Genomic DNA, 16,645 nt, shown 5'->3' with positions numbered 1-16,645 from the left:
TGCCATACACGGTTCTTCACCGTGATGTTTTTCTTTCCTTTAGTTCCACCAAATAAAACTTCACGGTGCTGCCACACCTCGTCCACCAACACGCCCATCTCCTCCGCGGTAAACGATGGTGCCCGCTTGGTTTTTTGCTGCCGATTTCTTCCATTCTCACATGTGTCTGCCAATATTCACGGGAGTATATATGCGCTAATGGGCTTGATTACTACTTGGATACACCTGATGGCACACACACGTTATCAAAATGAACTTAATGCTATATCCAGCATTAAGTTAAGTAGACGCTTAACTAGGCTACTTGTTGTTTTCTTTTTTATTATTTTTTATTTTATTTTATTTTATATATATATATGGTTATCAGCACATAATGTGAAGCTAATCCACTAACTCAGTACTCATCATTGATATCGCAAGTTCTTATAAACGACAATAGAAATAATGGAGGATGGACGCAGTAAAGCTAGAGGAGTTATTCCAGATGGGCAATAACAAGGTAGACAACTGGTGTGCTTGTCAAAACGCCATACGTTAACGGCACGCTAGAACAAATCTAAAGGTAACTTAGCCTTTATATGGCTGTGTAAGGTTGATGGGCGTGTGTACCATAGCATTAATTCTTGCAGGCGCCCCTGAGCCTAATTGCACCTGTGTGGGGGACCATGGGGCGATGTTTGTGACTTATGCGCTGATAAAGCGGTGGGTGATTGATTTGCCTGGCATCGATTGATTCAGTTTCAGCAGTAGGAAACCTCCCTAAAGGGGCCCCACGTCTCCTCACATTAACCTGTGTGAAGCTGAGGGAAAATGAAGAGGAGTTATCAATCAGTCAGTTAGAAGAGGAAGAAAAAAAAGAGGATGAAGAAAAAAGAAAGACACACAGTTGTAAGTGGCGCTACTGGCGCAGATAATGATATAATCATAACATTAACAGTCATTGTCTAAATAACGGGGACACAGACAGCGGCTAACATTAGCGTCAGAATGCTAGCTGACGCTAACGCTAACTAGTAGAAGCAGTGCTTCAAAGTGCTGATGAGGAATTTCCTGCTGTGGGTTTAGTACCACAAGAAAACTATTTAACTTCTATACTTTATATTTGTTTATAATGTGAGTTATTTAAAGTGCAATCGATGTATATTTTATTTTTTTTTAAAGTTTTTTTAAAAAAGTTATTTGCCGTATTTTATTTTTTCTATATATTTATATTGTCTTATGATGTGAGTTCTTTACAATGTAATGTTTATTTTTTTACTAAGTCTGTATAGGATTTCACATACTTTATTTATCGCTCCGTTCCTACAACAATATAAAGAGAAAATTCAAATTTTGCTGGCATATTTACAAATGGTAATTGATCGTGATTAATCCACAGCTACCCTGTGATTAATCTGATTTTAAAAAAAAATCAGATTAATTCATATATATATATATGTATATATATATATATATATATATATATAAATACATATATATATATATATACATATATATGTATATATATATACATATATATATATATATGTACATATATATATATATATATATATGTATATACTGACACAGACTATTTTTGTGGCTCTGTACACCCATAGCAGAGGGAAGTATGACGGATGATTGCATTGGATTGGAGATCAGATCAGTGGAGCAGTCTAAAGTGTTTGTGTGTTTTGAATGTAGGGGTGTATCTATAAATACCAGGATATAAAAACATCGATATACAGTATCACTTTTTTGCCAAAATATGCTGGTATTTGATTTTGGCCATACTACCCAGCCATGGAACACAATGTGCTTTGTTCACCTTCTCTCTTCTTCCCACCTCACCTCTCCAGCTTCACCTGGATCGACCCAGCTCTCAGGTTGCCCTCTCTCAGTCCCAACTTGAGGCGTTACTGAAGGACCTGACCGATGTGGAGAGGCTTCTCAAGGACGTGGACCTACTGTCCGGGCTGGCGAGTCTGCTTCCCAAAGGAGCCTGCACTGCCCGCTCTGCAACCTCCACCACAAACATGACTTGGCCCCTTAACGTCACCACTTGGGGCCCTAATGCCACTGGCATCCCCAGAGAGGAGGTGGAGAAGGGACCAGAGGGGGGAGGAAGAGCTGAAGGAGAGAAAGAGAAGCAGGAAAATCCTCATTCTCAGTTTTCAGCATTTGTACAACTGTGGGCAGGACTGCAGCCCATTCTTTGTGGGAACAACAGGTGGGTGAGACATTTAACTCTTGATGTTGAGAAAATACAAGGATATTTACATTTTAAAGGATAATTCCAGCTAATTACAACATAGTCAATATTACATGAGTTAAGTTTCAACTGTATAAGCTAAATTTGTCAGCATATACTCAATAGTTGTTGCAAAACCACTTTAGATCATTATAACAATTTGTAACTTTAAGCAAACTATGACTTGACAGTGACGTCAATCTCCGTTTCTGGTGTGATGTTGCAGGATCATTGAGCCAGAGGCTTTGAAGCAGGGAAACATGAGTTCTTTGGGATTCACCAGCAAAGAGCAAAGGAATCTGGGCTTACTAGTTCACTTGATGACTACAAATCCAAAGATCCTCTACTCCCCCATTGGCTCTCAGGTGGACAAAGTGATTCAGAAGGCAAGTACAGAATTATATAATGCCAAAAAGCTATTGCCTACAGTAAAAAGTCCCCAGCTAATGCACCATGTTTTCCGACAAACGACATTTTCAACCTTTTTATTAGCAAATTAATTAGCTTATTTTTCAAAGCTTTTTCTTTTTTGAACCAGTACATGAACGTATAACTGAAGATAAACAGTCCATTTTTAGACCTGGTATCAACAACTGTCCAGTGATTTAGGGCCAATTCCAATTCCTATCTTAACCCTCAATCTTAACCCTCAAGCTCAACCATTAATCTTAACTGGCCCTCAAAACCAAGTGTTGAGGGTTATTTGGTCACTTAGAAATGGGACACACCTTAAATGCAGATACGTCTTCAGACTGTAGGGGGCAGAATAACGCGAAAGCTGCGTCTGTCAACTCCAAAAAAGAAGAAAAAGAACACATTTACGTCACAATTATTTATTTATTATTTTATTTCAGTCAAGTTATTAGGTTGTCAGTTAGTTATAAGATGATACTCATACAAATACCACAACCACGGACATATTCAGCTGACAGTTACCACACACCACGGCTTATTGAAGGGTAAACGATAGCAAACGATCGCGTGTGCGCACCGGCCGGCTATTGACAAAAGATCGTAAAATAAAAATAAATGTTACGCAACAATGACGTCAGTAATCCATAATATGGGCATAAACTAAGATAATACAATGGTTTTCATCATTTTTATATCTCTATTAACAAAGAAAGTACTTAATTTGTAGCATACTCGTTTCGCTGCTTTCCACGCCATCTTTATTATGTGAACACATGCAATGCATTCTGGGTAGCCCTTACTTCCAAGGGTGGTCTCGGAAAATCTCAATATTGAGGGCGATACAGCCCTTAAACTTGCCCCTCAACTTAATTTTTCTGAGAATCGGGACAGCACTTGCACTAGAGGGAGCACATTTTTGAGATTGAGGGTTAAGATCGAGGGTTAAGCAAGGAATTGGAATTCACTCTAAATCAAACGTTGGTCATGTGATTTATCATTAAGTCGAAACACAACCAATGCTCCAGAATCTGTCCTCAGATCTGATCACAAAATAGATATTCTGAGGTGGTTTAAGACATTATGTCCTGAGTATGCATGAACCCAGTCTGAATTTAACCTCTTGCATTTTCACAAGGACCTGGAAGAATCTTTACACCTCTCAATACTAATGGTTTAAACCTTATTTCAATTACAGCAGCGTGAGTAGTGTATTGATTTTGTACAGACAGAATGCTTTTATTCTCGTGAATAGACATTCATGTATATTTGCATACAGCATAGGGAGGTGAGAGCTGAGACGCATCCAGGGCACATTTTAATGCTCGCTGTGAACAGTTGCATCTACCTGCGATAGGATATTCCGTGTCCTGACGAGGGATGGGCATTTCAAGCAAAAATCCCCCTCAACAGTCTCTGGGGATTAACTGATGATAAATTGAGCATCTTTATTTTGAAAGTCATGCCAATCCCTACTCTGCACCGCAACAATAGATATTGAGAAGTGGACAAACAAATCATTTTTGGTCTTTTCCTGTGTGCGGTGTCAATTACAACTCTTCATAGTGCTGAGTGTGCACTTTCATTTACACTGACTGATGTTGCATCCAGTGCCAGATTATTAAGTGACATGAATTGTGTCAGAAGATTGGAGAAAATTGTGTGATTACTATGATCATTAAATCTGTTGTAATTAAGGGATACATGATGTGATAATATTGGCTGTAAAATGTATTATTGGCAAACACACCAAGATCCTTTGATATGACTTTTGACTAATTATTTCCATGCTTGCACCCTCTCCAAACATTTTTTTTTATTATTGATTTTGCACAATGAAGAAAATGCACTGTTTATTTACCTGCTTCAACATGAGTCTGCTTTATATTATTTTCATTTCACTACACTATAGACTAAATAACCTCTGCATTTAGGCATTGGTAATCAGCCCAAGCACTCTCAATATATCAGCATATCAGATATTGGCAAAATGTCCAATATCGTGAATCCCTAGTTTTAATTACTTATGTTTTTGTTTTCCAGAAAACAAAATCATTAATCATGCACTGTCCAATGCTCTGGAATGATACTTAGGCTGAATCCCAATTCCACCCCTTAGACTGAAGATGATGGTAACAGATGTCCGTCACATATACAAGCTGACATTTAAAACCCATGCCACCAAAATGGATAAGAGGTTTTAGCTAAACACTTCCTCATATTCAACAGTGACCTGAATTGGAAGTACTACAACAAGTTCCGCAAAATAACATGCACCAAGCATACACCTATGGATGTCAAAAACACGGACTGTGCGTCCATCCAATGAGCGACGACCCTGGTCAAGAGCAAATACATACCTTTTCCATTTTGAGTTAATGTTTTTGTGTTTTCTGCTTTTGTGTTTGTGCTTTTTGATTTGCGTAGGTGTTTTTTGTTTTGCGTTTGTGTTTTGTGATTTGCGTTTGTATTTTGCACCTCAGGGCCACCATAGTGTGTAGATCTCCCATCTGTGCAAGTGGGCTAAAGGTAATCAAGGGTGCAGTGTGTGAGTTTGACAAAGTGAGAGATGGAGGGAAGGTGTGGTGAGATAGTGAAGACAGGGACAGAGAGTGATCTAATGAAAAATAAAATGTTCTGCTCATAGGCAAATGAGACTTTTGCATTTGTTGGGAACGTGACGCACTACACCTGGGTGTGGCTGAACATCTCTGCTCAGCTCAGGACTTTTCTGGAGGAGGGTCGGCTGCATAGACACATGGTGTGGCTACAACAGGTACACTTACCTGTGTAAATGTAAATAACCATGAGTTATTTATATATCCTTTATTTAACCAGGTAAAAGCCTAATTTCCTTTGATCTGTATGCTGGTTACTGCAGCAGCCATGGTAGCGGCCAAAAATGTACACTACCGCTTAAAAGTTTGGGGTCACTTAGAAATGTCCTTATTTTTGAAGGAAAAGCACTTTTTTTTCAATGAATATAACATTAAATAAATCAGAAATACACATATAATAACTAGGGCTGTCAACGAATATTCTATATTCGAATATATATTCCAATAGTCAACACACATTCGTTGGTGAAAATTAATATTCGCGGCACGGCTGTCTCCTTTGCAAGCACCGCATGACAAGTACCGACTGAATAGTTATTGCATGAATAAGGTTCAGCAGCTTCATGCACTGCACTGGTTTCATGTCAACTAAAAGTTGTTGTTCCATGTTTACCACAGCACAGCTCGCTCGGAGCATTCAATATTGGTTCTATATACTGTAAACGTTTCATTAATGTTAATATTAACATTAACGTTACCACAGAGGCTGCAGTGTCAACAAACTACAGTAGTGAGAGGACACTGGAGCGCTTGGCTGCTGCTTGTCGCTCTGAAAAACTTTTTTACGTTCTCTCTATCTACCAGGACCTTTCTCAAACTCACATCCATGGTGGTGCTAGGCTACTGTTCCAGAGCCCCTCTCAGTGTTCTGTGCAGTGCGTCAGCTTGGATACTTACTGGCCGGTGTCGAAGGACTCTCCACAGGATCCATCACCGTAACCTGGTTGAAGGTAAACCTGGACGACTCGCCACCTGTACCGGTGCGACTGCTTCGGCCCTTTGCCGTGGCCAAGACCGCTGCCTTTTTTTCGGACCAATCCTGCTCCCATCCAGTGGATTGTCTCGGTGCGGTTAGCCCCTTGATGGCCAGGACCGATACCCTTCGACTCGCGCAGGCTAGCTAGCCAGTGGTGGCTACCTGAGCTAGCTGCCCGTTGGCTTTCTCCGACCTCCAATCTTGATGGGCCCAAGCGGGCCGGATTCTCCATCCACCACGCTGTGGTTGTTGATCCTGTTCCACCGTATGTCTCTTCACCAGCCACCTTCAGCGTTTGCCTCTCCACAGCCTCGGCCATGGCACTTCGCTACTCCTCTACGATATTCCTCCCTCCACCGAACTCATCACCACTTAAAAAAATTTCGACTTCTCCTCCATCTCCGTTACATTCACCAAGGGTCCCGCTGCAAGTTTATGTAGGCTCCACCGCAAAAAAACTACATCCCAGCGCTGTGGTCTGACCGCAGCTTACCCACCGGTTCCCGCACTTCCTCTCCGTGTCATCACAACACACGTCATCAGAACGCACCACGAGTGAACAGCTTCAACCTCCGTCCAATTCCTACTTCTGCCCCATCACTTTCAAAACAAAAGCATCTAAAAATCGCCCTCCTCAACACAAGATCAATAAAGAACAATAAAAGTCTCATTCTCAATTAATTCATCATCGACCAACAACTTCACATTCTCTGCCTTAATGAAACATGGCAAAACCCCCTGGATTATTTTTCACTCAACCAAACCACCCCTGCTGGATATTCCTACCTGGACAACCCACGCTCTGAGGGCAGAGAAGGGGGCATCCCTGCCATTTACCAACAAGACCTCCAACCTCGCCCACTCTCCATCCCTGCTGCTCCATCATCTGAACACTTGGCTTTTAAATTACCCGGCCCTAAACCTCTCATCATTGCAATCATCTACCACCCCCCCCCCCCCCAAACCCAACTCATCATTTCTACAAGAACTCTATGAATTCATCACTGCACTCTCCTCAAAATCACCATCTGTTTTACTCCTCTGCGATTTCAACTTCCACATTGACTCCCCAGACTGTAACAATGCCATGGAATTTCTGGACCTTATCAACTGCCTCAGCTACACCCAACATATCAACTTTCCCACTCACAACCGTGGACGCATCTTAGACCTGGTTTGCTCCACTGGCCTCCACATCCACAGCATCTCCAGCACAGACCTCTCCATATCTGACCACCTGGCCATCACACTTATCGTTGACACTTCCGCACCCCAACCCAAACAGGACCGCACAATCACTTTTTGCAACCTTAAATCCATCTGCCCAGTCTCTCTTTCCACCTGCATATCAAACTCTATTTCCAGCCTCACCTTTCCTCCAAACCCAACCCCCATGGACCTCAACATCTACAACAGCACGCTCTCTTCATCCCTCAACAAACTGGCCCCCCTGAAAACCAAAGATGTCACCTTCACTCACTCGGCTCCCTGGTTCACTCCGGAACTTCATAAACTCAAAAAACAATTGACTTCATAAGAAAACTGTTCTCATAGTACACACCCTCGCATACAAAGAGCACACACACATCTACAAATCACCACTAAACAAAGCCTGTTCTGTTTACTACTCTGGCATCATTCACTTTGGATCCTCCAACCCACACACACCATAAATAAACTCCCCAAGCCCCACGACAACATTTCATCCTCATTCACCCCAGAGAAATGCAACAACCTCATTTCATTTTTCAACTCCAAGATAGAAAACATCCACAACCAGCTCGCAACCTCCTCTGCCTCCACCCCAGTCCCTGAACCCACACCTCTTTCATCCTCTGACCACTGGCTCTCTACTTTCTCACCCATAACCACAGCAGACCTCTCCAAAATACTCCACCATGAAATCATCCACCTCCCCCCTGGACCCCATGCCCTCTGAACTCGTCAAAGCCTGTTTCACCTCTCTTGCCCCACTCATCACTGACACCATCAACTCCTCCATTACCTCTGGCATTGTCCCCCCAACTCTTAAGCTTTCTGCTATATCACAAGATACTGTCACTCATGAAGTTCATGTTCGTCAAGTCCTTCAGAAGTTGTTGGAAAACACTGTATATCAAAGCGGAAAAATTTGACTTTCATGCCATTCTGGTGTCAAACGTACTACATACGTCATAAAGCAGCGGTTTTGGTGGCCAAACATGGTTGCGGCTGTCTCCGAATACGTGGGGCCTGTCCAGCGTGTGCCCAGAATAAAACCTCGACTAGGGCCCAAATGGGTCTGCTTCTACCACTGCCTATTCCTCAACGGCCTTGGTCTCACATCTCTATAGACTTTGTTACTGGATTACCTCCTTCGAATGGGAACACAACCTGACTGTGGTGGACCGCTTCTCTAAAGTGGCACATTTCATTCCCCTTCCCAAGTTGCTAAGGAGACAGCAGAGGTCATGATGAATCAGGTTTTTAGAATTCATGGCTTCCCTTGCGACATTGTGTCTGACAGAGGCCCACAGTTTGTCTCATGTTTCTGGAAGGAGTTCTGCCAGCTCCTGGGCGCCACCGTCAGCCTGTCCTCTGGCCATCACCCACAGTCCAATGGTCAGACTGACGCACTAGGAGCTAGAGACCTGCCTCTCATGTCTCGTTTCCCAGAACCAAGTCACCTGGTGGGACCATGTCACCTGGGTGGAATATGCCAACAACAATGGTTCTTTGACAAAAGCAAAGTTTGAAGGGCAAAATTATAATTTTGAATACAAATTATTACTTATAATCTTGTCAATGTCTTGACTATATTTTCTATTCATTTTGCAACTCTTTTGATGAATAAAAGGGTGAGTTTTAATGGAAAACACTTTTGTGACCCCAAACTTTTGAACGTAGTATTAGTGTGTGTGCAGGAATAGCGCAGCAGCTTTTTAGGGACAATTGCTCCAAGATGATAACCTGCAAAGACAGTCATGGCTCAACCTACTGGCAAAAAGGAATCAATCAATAACAAGCATTTCATTTGCATGAAGCTGTCAAGTGTGTTTAATTTGATGGTGTCTCTCTAGGGTCACAAAATGTTTCTTCGTGGTCACGCCACATGCCAAAAATACTAATACGAATTGATGATCAAAATAATTTAGTTATTAAAGCCTCTGTAAACTCAAATCCACAAAAGTCCTCTAACTATTTAATTTAGGGTCTTATGTACATAATATTTAACATGTAAAATATTAGAAATAAGTTTTCATCCAAATTAGAAACATTTGTCTTTTTAATTGTTGAAATGTGGGTTTCAATTGGGCGGAGTTATCTCTGGGATTTATGACAAATAAATCCATACCAATCATAAATCATCCACTTTAGCGTGCCACCCCGCCACCCCGAGTGACGGTTACCAAAACTATTATGCTCCTGCAAGAGAGAGAGAGCGGGAGCGGCCTTGCTTGTGTAGCCGCTCCCGGCTCATCTCAAGCGCTGAGCTCTCTCACGTGAGCCTGAGGCTTCCGCAGGATTATTTTTCTCCACACGCAGAGAAGCGTCGGCACTTTGGAATTATTTTTCTTTCCACTACCGCCAGCACTGAGGCTTTTTTTTTGCCACCGGGGACTGTTTTGTCTTCGAGCCGCCATGAACAACAACAGAGCGGGGTGACGAGGCTGCCGGGGCTGCACACCGCCTCGGTTTGAAAATTAAAAAATGACAAATGAATGAATGAATTGTATTGAGTATATTTTCACTCAGACTTTTGTGGATGCCCAATGAGACACTCAAATTTGATATGATATAAGTATTTTTAATATGACAAGCCATGTTTCCAGAGGCTTTAATCAATCATTGAACCCATTTGTTGCAGCTTAATGATGTACTATCAGGATATGAAACTCTCTGAGTTTTTAATTAAATGTTTACAGTTTTTAATGTTTACTGTGTCCAGAAACAGCCAATGGTCCACTTATCATTGTCTTTTTCTCCTTTCTCTCTGTTCCTCCTCCTTCTGTCTGCCTGCAGCTGTCCTCTGAGTTTCAGCAACACCCCGAGCTGTTGAACTTCACAGACAGTGAGCTGATGCAGAGTCTTATCGAGGGAAACTACAGTCTGCCAAACACCTCCACCCTGCTGGAGCAGCTGGACACCATTGACAATGCCGCTTGCGGCTGGACACGCTTCATGTCAAAGGTAAAGTGTACAGCGGTTCAAAACTAATGTTGTACAGTTGTACAAGCATTGTATCTTTAGATTCTCAAATAGAAAAATAAGTAATATATATATATATATATATATATATATATATATATATATATATATATATATATATTTATATAAATATATATAAATATATATAGTTATATATATATATTTATATAAATATATATAAATAACTAGAACCGTGAGCGAATCTGAACGGGTTCGAGCCGATGCGCAAGTGTCACTCACGAACCCGTTCATTCACTAGTTATTTCCAGTACTAGTTATTTTCAGCGGCGTCCCCGTGCATGTCGGGCTGCGGAGCCATCCTTAAACATGTTCAGGGAAGTTCCCTTATCTCAAGTTTCAAGTTTTGTGCAAATCGTACAACGTTAGACTTTACTTCCTGTTCCGGGCGTTCCACTTCCTGCTGAAAGATCATCCTTTGCAGACATGTTAAGGACGGGTCTCTGGTCTCATATACAGAGTTTCAGGTGGATACAGCAATCCGTCAGAGAAGCATTAAAAAATTTAAATGTCATTCTGTCTTCTGTCAACAGGGGGCGCTGTTTTCGAAATTGAATATTTTTATATAGACCTCTTCATGGCCAGCCTGTCATCAATCTTAGCAAGTTCAGATCGGACCAGGTTTCTCAAAGTTATAACAGTTTGCTTCTTTGTCGCAAAAATCCGACTTTGCGCAGTTGCCATGGCAACGCCGTTAAACAAATTGTCATCATATTGTAGAACCATCATCTACCATGTGTTTTAAATGGTGTCAGTAATTTTAAGTGTGATACGACGATATCTGTAAAAGTTATTCCCAAATTCTTGAATAAACTTTTTATTGTACGTTTTCTGTCATCACTAGGAGGCGCTATTTTAAAATTGACCAATTTTTCATAGTCTACTGCAACTACCTATCACTCATGGCAAATTTCAAAGTTATAAGAGTTTCGTTGTCTGCGGCGAAAAATTCGATTTTCGCCAACTTTGTCGCCCCGTATCTCGTGCGCCATGCGATATTTAAAAAGCTTCCAACTCATTCCGTTCCTCACTTGGTCCACAGTGACCTCACCAAGTTTGAAGTTTGAAAAATTGTAGGACTAGATAGATTTTGTAGCATTGGTGCAAATTCGCCCAAAAATGGCTGTTCAGTCCAAGATGGCGGCCTTCCTGTTGTGTTTGGATCATGGTCATAATGTAATTTCTTCTTCGCCCTGACCTTCTACCGCACTGGTTTCCGTGCATGTACGATAATTGTGGTGTTCAGGGTGAATTTGGACAGGGGTTACCACGCTTATTGGCCCCTCCCACTTCCAATTTCCCACGCTTTTTCACAGAACCTTTTAAATACGTAAGTTTTCACCAGGACTGATGCGGTCGCAAAAATCTGTGAGTTTTGGGGCATGGAAAAAGCCTCTAAAATGCGATTCATTTGGTGGAAAAATAAGAATAAGAATAATTCCTTGCGTTGTAGGGACAAACTGTAGGGATTATTATTATTATTTTCTTTTATTTTTCCTATTTTTCTAATAACTCTTTCAGTTTCAAGAGGTATTAACGGGTTCGAGCTTGAATCGTGTGAGTCGATGTGTGCCCACCTTGACGCTTGTGCCCTGAGCTCGTCTCTCATTCATTCACTCTTTGCGGTTGTAGTTATTATCAGCGCCGTCCATGCAGATGTCGGGCTGTGGAGGCAAAGTAATGTTTTACTTCCTGTCAAGTGTGTTACACTTTCTGTTGGGAGGACATCTTTTGCATGTTCAGGATAGGTCCCTGGTCTCACATATCAAGTTCCGTGCAGATCGGTCAATGTATGATAAAGTTGGAGGGCACTTGCTGTTTAAAAGAAAGTGCTTGTGCTCGAACCCAAATAATAACTAGCACTAATAATAACCCCTTCAGTTCAGTGCTGGAACCCTAATTATAGTTTGGCTGAACAATTTGTGCAAAATATATAATTAGGGTTCGAGCACAAGGTGCGTAGAACCCTCTTGAAACTGAAGGAGTTATTCTTATTATTTATTATTAGGGTTCGACCACTAGGTGCATAGAACCCTATTGAAACTGAAGGAGTTATTCTTATTCTTATTATTTTTTAGGATAGTAAATCGCTTATTTCAAGGCCTGAACATTGCCCAAAACTTTCTGCGACCAAATCAGACAAGGTGTATATTTACGTCTGAAAGTAGTTCGGGGAAAGTGCGTAAAAAATGGAAGTGGGAGGGGCTTACGAAATTGAAAAACAGCTTTCATCAGGGGGCTTTTTGTTGTGTTTCATGTACATTAACAAAACTTGGTACACATGTTAATCATGTCAGGACGGTCCAAAAAGTCTGATGTAGCATTGCCGTAACTCCTACAGGAAAGCCTCCATCTTGGGCTGAAAATCCATTTTTGGCCGATTTAGCCGATTTCGCACCAATGGTGCATGAACAAAGTTCTCATAGATTTTTCGTGCGATCTCCCTGAAATATGATGAGGTCACTGTGTGGATCAATCTATATGACAATATTCAATTTCCAAAACAGCGCCCCCTTGTGACGGCAGACTTCCATTTACTATGCAACAAAAAACAAATTGTTATAACTTTGCAAATCCTGTTCCAATCTGAACCAAACTTCCTTGGATCCATGACAGTCCGACCCTGAAGAAGTCTATATGAAAATATTAAATTTTAAAAACAGCGCCCCTGGTTGCTGGAGATAACATTTCATTTCACACTTCTTTATGCTGCTATAACAGGGATTGTTGTATCCACCTAATACAGACCCGCTCTGAACATTACAGCAAAACACGACCTCCTGACAGGAAGTGGAACCACCGAAATAGGAAGTAAAATGTAAAAAAGTAAAAGCCGTACATTGCTCGATCTCCACGCAACATGATATGTGAGTCAAGGGAACTGAACATGTTAATGGACATGCCTTTGACCCAACAGGAAGTCAGCCATGTTAAACAGGAAGTGCCCTACATTGACAGATATGCACGGAACTTGATATGTGAGACCAAGAACCTATCCTGGACATGTCTGCGAAACCTAAACTTCCAATAGGAAGTGAAACGCCCGAAACAGGAACTAGAATGTAACTTTGCTGTGCATTGCCTGATCTCCACGAAACATGATATGTGAGTCAAGGGAACTTCCCTGAACATGTTAATGGACAGGCCCTTGACCCAACAGGTACTCAGCCATTTTAAACAGGAAGTGCCCTCTAACTTCACCGTGCATTGACCATTCTGCACGGAACTTGATATGTGGAACCAGGTACCTATCCTGAACATGTCTACAAAAGATAACCTCCCAACAGGAAGTGTAACACACTAAACAGGAAGTTATACATTACTCTGCCTCCACAGCCCCACATGCACAGGAATGGGGCTGATAATAACTAGTTCAGTGGAGAGTTAATGAACGGGAGAAGGTGCACGTGTTGAGGCGGGCACACGATGACTCGCACGCTTCAAGCTCGAACCCGTTAATACCACTTGCGGTACTAGTTACTTATTTTTTTTTTCTGATATGATTTGATAAAAGCTTGAGTTTTTTTTTTAATGATTACCTAAGTGCAATGGTTCAAATTGTGATTTCATTATGAAATGAAACACCACACACTCAACGTAAAAACAACAACAAAAGACTTAATGGACCATTGTGTAGAATTTGTGTCACTGAATACCATTTGCCACAGGGTATTTTAAGGTAAACTGATCCTGATTCTTGTTCTTGATAATGTTTCATAAGGCAAAATCATAATTATTTCTATGAAAAATGTGTTATTTTTTTAAAAACAATTGATGCATTTACTTCCATTTTCTTTCACAAATACAATTGGAACGGCAATTTCTGAGGAAAGCAGAATGCAAACCTAGTTTAAAGCTAAATGAATGTCCAAGATGGAGCTGCACTTCCTGATAACTGTGTTAAACAACGCTTGTTAATTTTGACTATTAACTGACTAGGGGTGTCACGGTATGAAAATTGAACCTCACGGTTATTGTGACCAAAATTATCACGGTTTCCGGTATTATTGCGTATTTTTTAAAAAGTGTGTGAATATGTTCAGAAAGCATTGATAGTCCTAAAAGCTATGCATTTTTTTGAAGGCTGATATATGTGACCACAAGTTGGCAAAGGGCACAATGAGAAAAAACAGGAAAAATATTTTTTTTTCAAAATTAGGGATTTCCCTTTTTTTTCAAGTTGAAGTTTTGAAGAAGCCACTACATGCTTCAAATCACAGTATTGTGGGTCTTAAAACCATAAACTTTGTGTTTGAATTAAGGTTGTTTTATCGCTGTGAATCACTCCTAGTTTGTGTGTGGCGATCTCACATTCCATAGCTTTTGTTGCTTTTTCAGCCAATCAGCTGACGATCACGGAGAATACACATGGCTAATTAATATGCACGCACAGAGAGAGAGAGAGAGAGGGGGAGAGAGTGGCTGGAACTTTCCAGCACTGTGTGTGTGTGTGTGTGTGTGTGTGTGTGTGTGTGTGTGTGTGTGTGAGTGTGTGCAGTGCGAAATTAAAGCGTGATTGTCATCAAAGCAGTCATCATCAAAGCTTTGTTTGACAAAGGAAGGCAAGGAGAACACGACAATAATTGTCTGTGGCTGAACATCTTCACAAGGACAGAGAAAGCACAGAGACTGCTGGTGTGTGGGCTATTAGCATTTTAAGCTAGCGATTTTTATGCTAACGTGTTAGCAGACTTCATCGTCACAAAAACAACACACTGATGGATTATTCAGTGGCTGAAAGAGAGCAGGACACACACGGTAGTTGTCTGAGATGATGATGTGACACCAGCACCGCACTATATTGTTATGGGTGAGTTTTCATATACGTATATGTCCTGAGGGCTGTCGTGTCCAGTGATTCCAGCTTCGATAAATTTTGAACATCAGGTTGTAGGCTACAGAGTGCGCCTGCGGGACAACTTCAGCAGATTTGGAGACGCTGGAAAGGCTCACGGTGCCTACACCGCGGGCGCGGTAATCCACCGAGATAATATATTTTTTTGAAATTAAGACGGTAATTGTTATAGTCAACAACATTTTTTTTCGGGGTTTACCGCTACACTGGTAACCGTGACATCCCTATAACTGACACTTTTGATCTTGGCCATTACAGTGAAAATGTTGTCCTCAAAGATCCAGTTTGGAGACAGTGTGATATGGTTTTATACTGAGCTTTAAATGTCTCTAACATGAGTCCATCTCTGCTGTTGAACATTTTAGGTCAGTGTGGATGTCTTCAAGGGCTTTCCTGATGAGGACAGCATCGTCAACTACACCCTGAACCAGGCCTACCAGGACAATGTGTCTGTGTTTGCCAGTGAGTCTCTCACTCTGTGTGTCATCAAACCTCAGCTACATCAGGTTCTCCACCATAAACCAAAAGACACGGCATTAGTATCAACATGGCGCCTCCCGTGTGGCAGCCTCTTTCTCCTCAAACTTGTATTTTTAAATTTTTCCGACTTTCTTTTTTGGGTGCTTAATTATTTAATTACGGGCATCATGGGCACCAAGTACATTGTGCTTGTTGTGGCCCTGTTGCTGTGTTTTTACACTTTTCAGCCGTGTCTGGGGATCAGCTGTTCGCACTCCGCTATACAGCTGTGCTACCAGAGGAGCGACCCGATGTCCCCCGTAGGCTAAGGAGAAGGGGGTGTCACTATTCACTATTAAAGAACAACACTGCTGTAAGGACTTGGAACTGTTAGCGGTTAGCATGAGACCTAACTAACTGCTGCGGGGAGTTTCGCATGTTATCATGATACCTGTGTACGTTCCCCCCTCTGATAATGCTAATGCAGCCTGTGATACTCTGCACGCAGTGGTGAGCAGTCTGCAGACACAGCATCCACAGGCTCTCCTGGGGCCTCATGTACAAAGGTTGCGTATGCACCAAATGTGGCCTACGTCCTTTTCTACACTCACGTTCAGATGTATGAAACGTGAAATTTGCAGTGGAAATGTGCGGTGCCCCACACCAACTTCATGGCTGGCGTATGCACGTTTCTACAGCTATTGTTCCTTTGATGACACTTAGAGGTGATGCTGGGAAACTGTTAATAATGTGAAAACAGGTAGTCATCAGAGTGATCTGCACATCAGAGACACACTTATTTTTGCAATTATATGGGTGAATACCATGGCATACCACTGCCAGAGCAGAACATCCCCCCACCGGAGGAACCGGATGCCAGACCCATCAAC

General features: G+C 41.7%; 1 protein-coding gene across 1 annotated transcript in view; it reads left to right on the top strand.

Annotated features, from left to right (window-relative positions):
* Positions 1-16,645, top strand: part of abca2 (ATP-binding cassette, sub-family A (ABC1), member 2) — a gene marked incomplete at its 3' end in the record, with an annotated part of 113,561 nt that overhangs the window by 6,951 nt on the left and 89,965 nt on the right. Inside the window, exons 2-6 of the mRNA XM_083886181.1 lie at positions 1,839-2,209; positions 2,457-2,616; positions 5,289-5,417; positions 10,238-10,405; positions 15,662-15,758. Of these exons, the coding sequence (XP_083742307.1) occupies positions 1,839-2,209; positions 2,457-2,616; positions 5,289-5,417; positions 10,238-10,405; positions 15,662-15,758 (925 nt within the window). The remainder of the gene's footprint in view (positions 1-1,838; positions 2,210-2,456; positions 2,617-5,288; positions 5,418-10,237; positions 10,406-15,661; positions 15,759-16,645) is intronic.

The sequence above is a fragment of the Microchirus variegatus genome (assembly GCF_963457635.1).
Source record: "Microchirus variegatus genome assembly, chromosome: 3".
NCBI classification, from domain to species: Eukaryota; Metazoa; Chordata; class Actinopteri; order Pleuronectiformes; family Soleidae; genus Microchirus; species Microchirus variegatus.
This window is presented reverse-complemented; position numbering and strand designations above follow the sequence as displayed.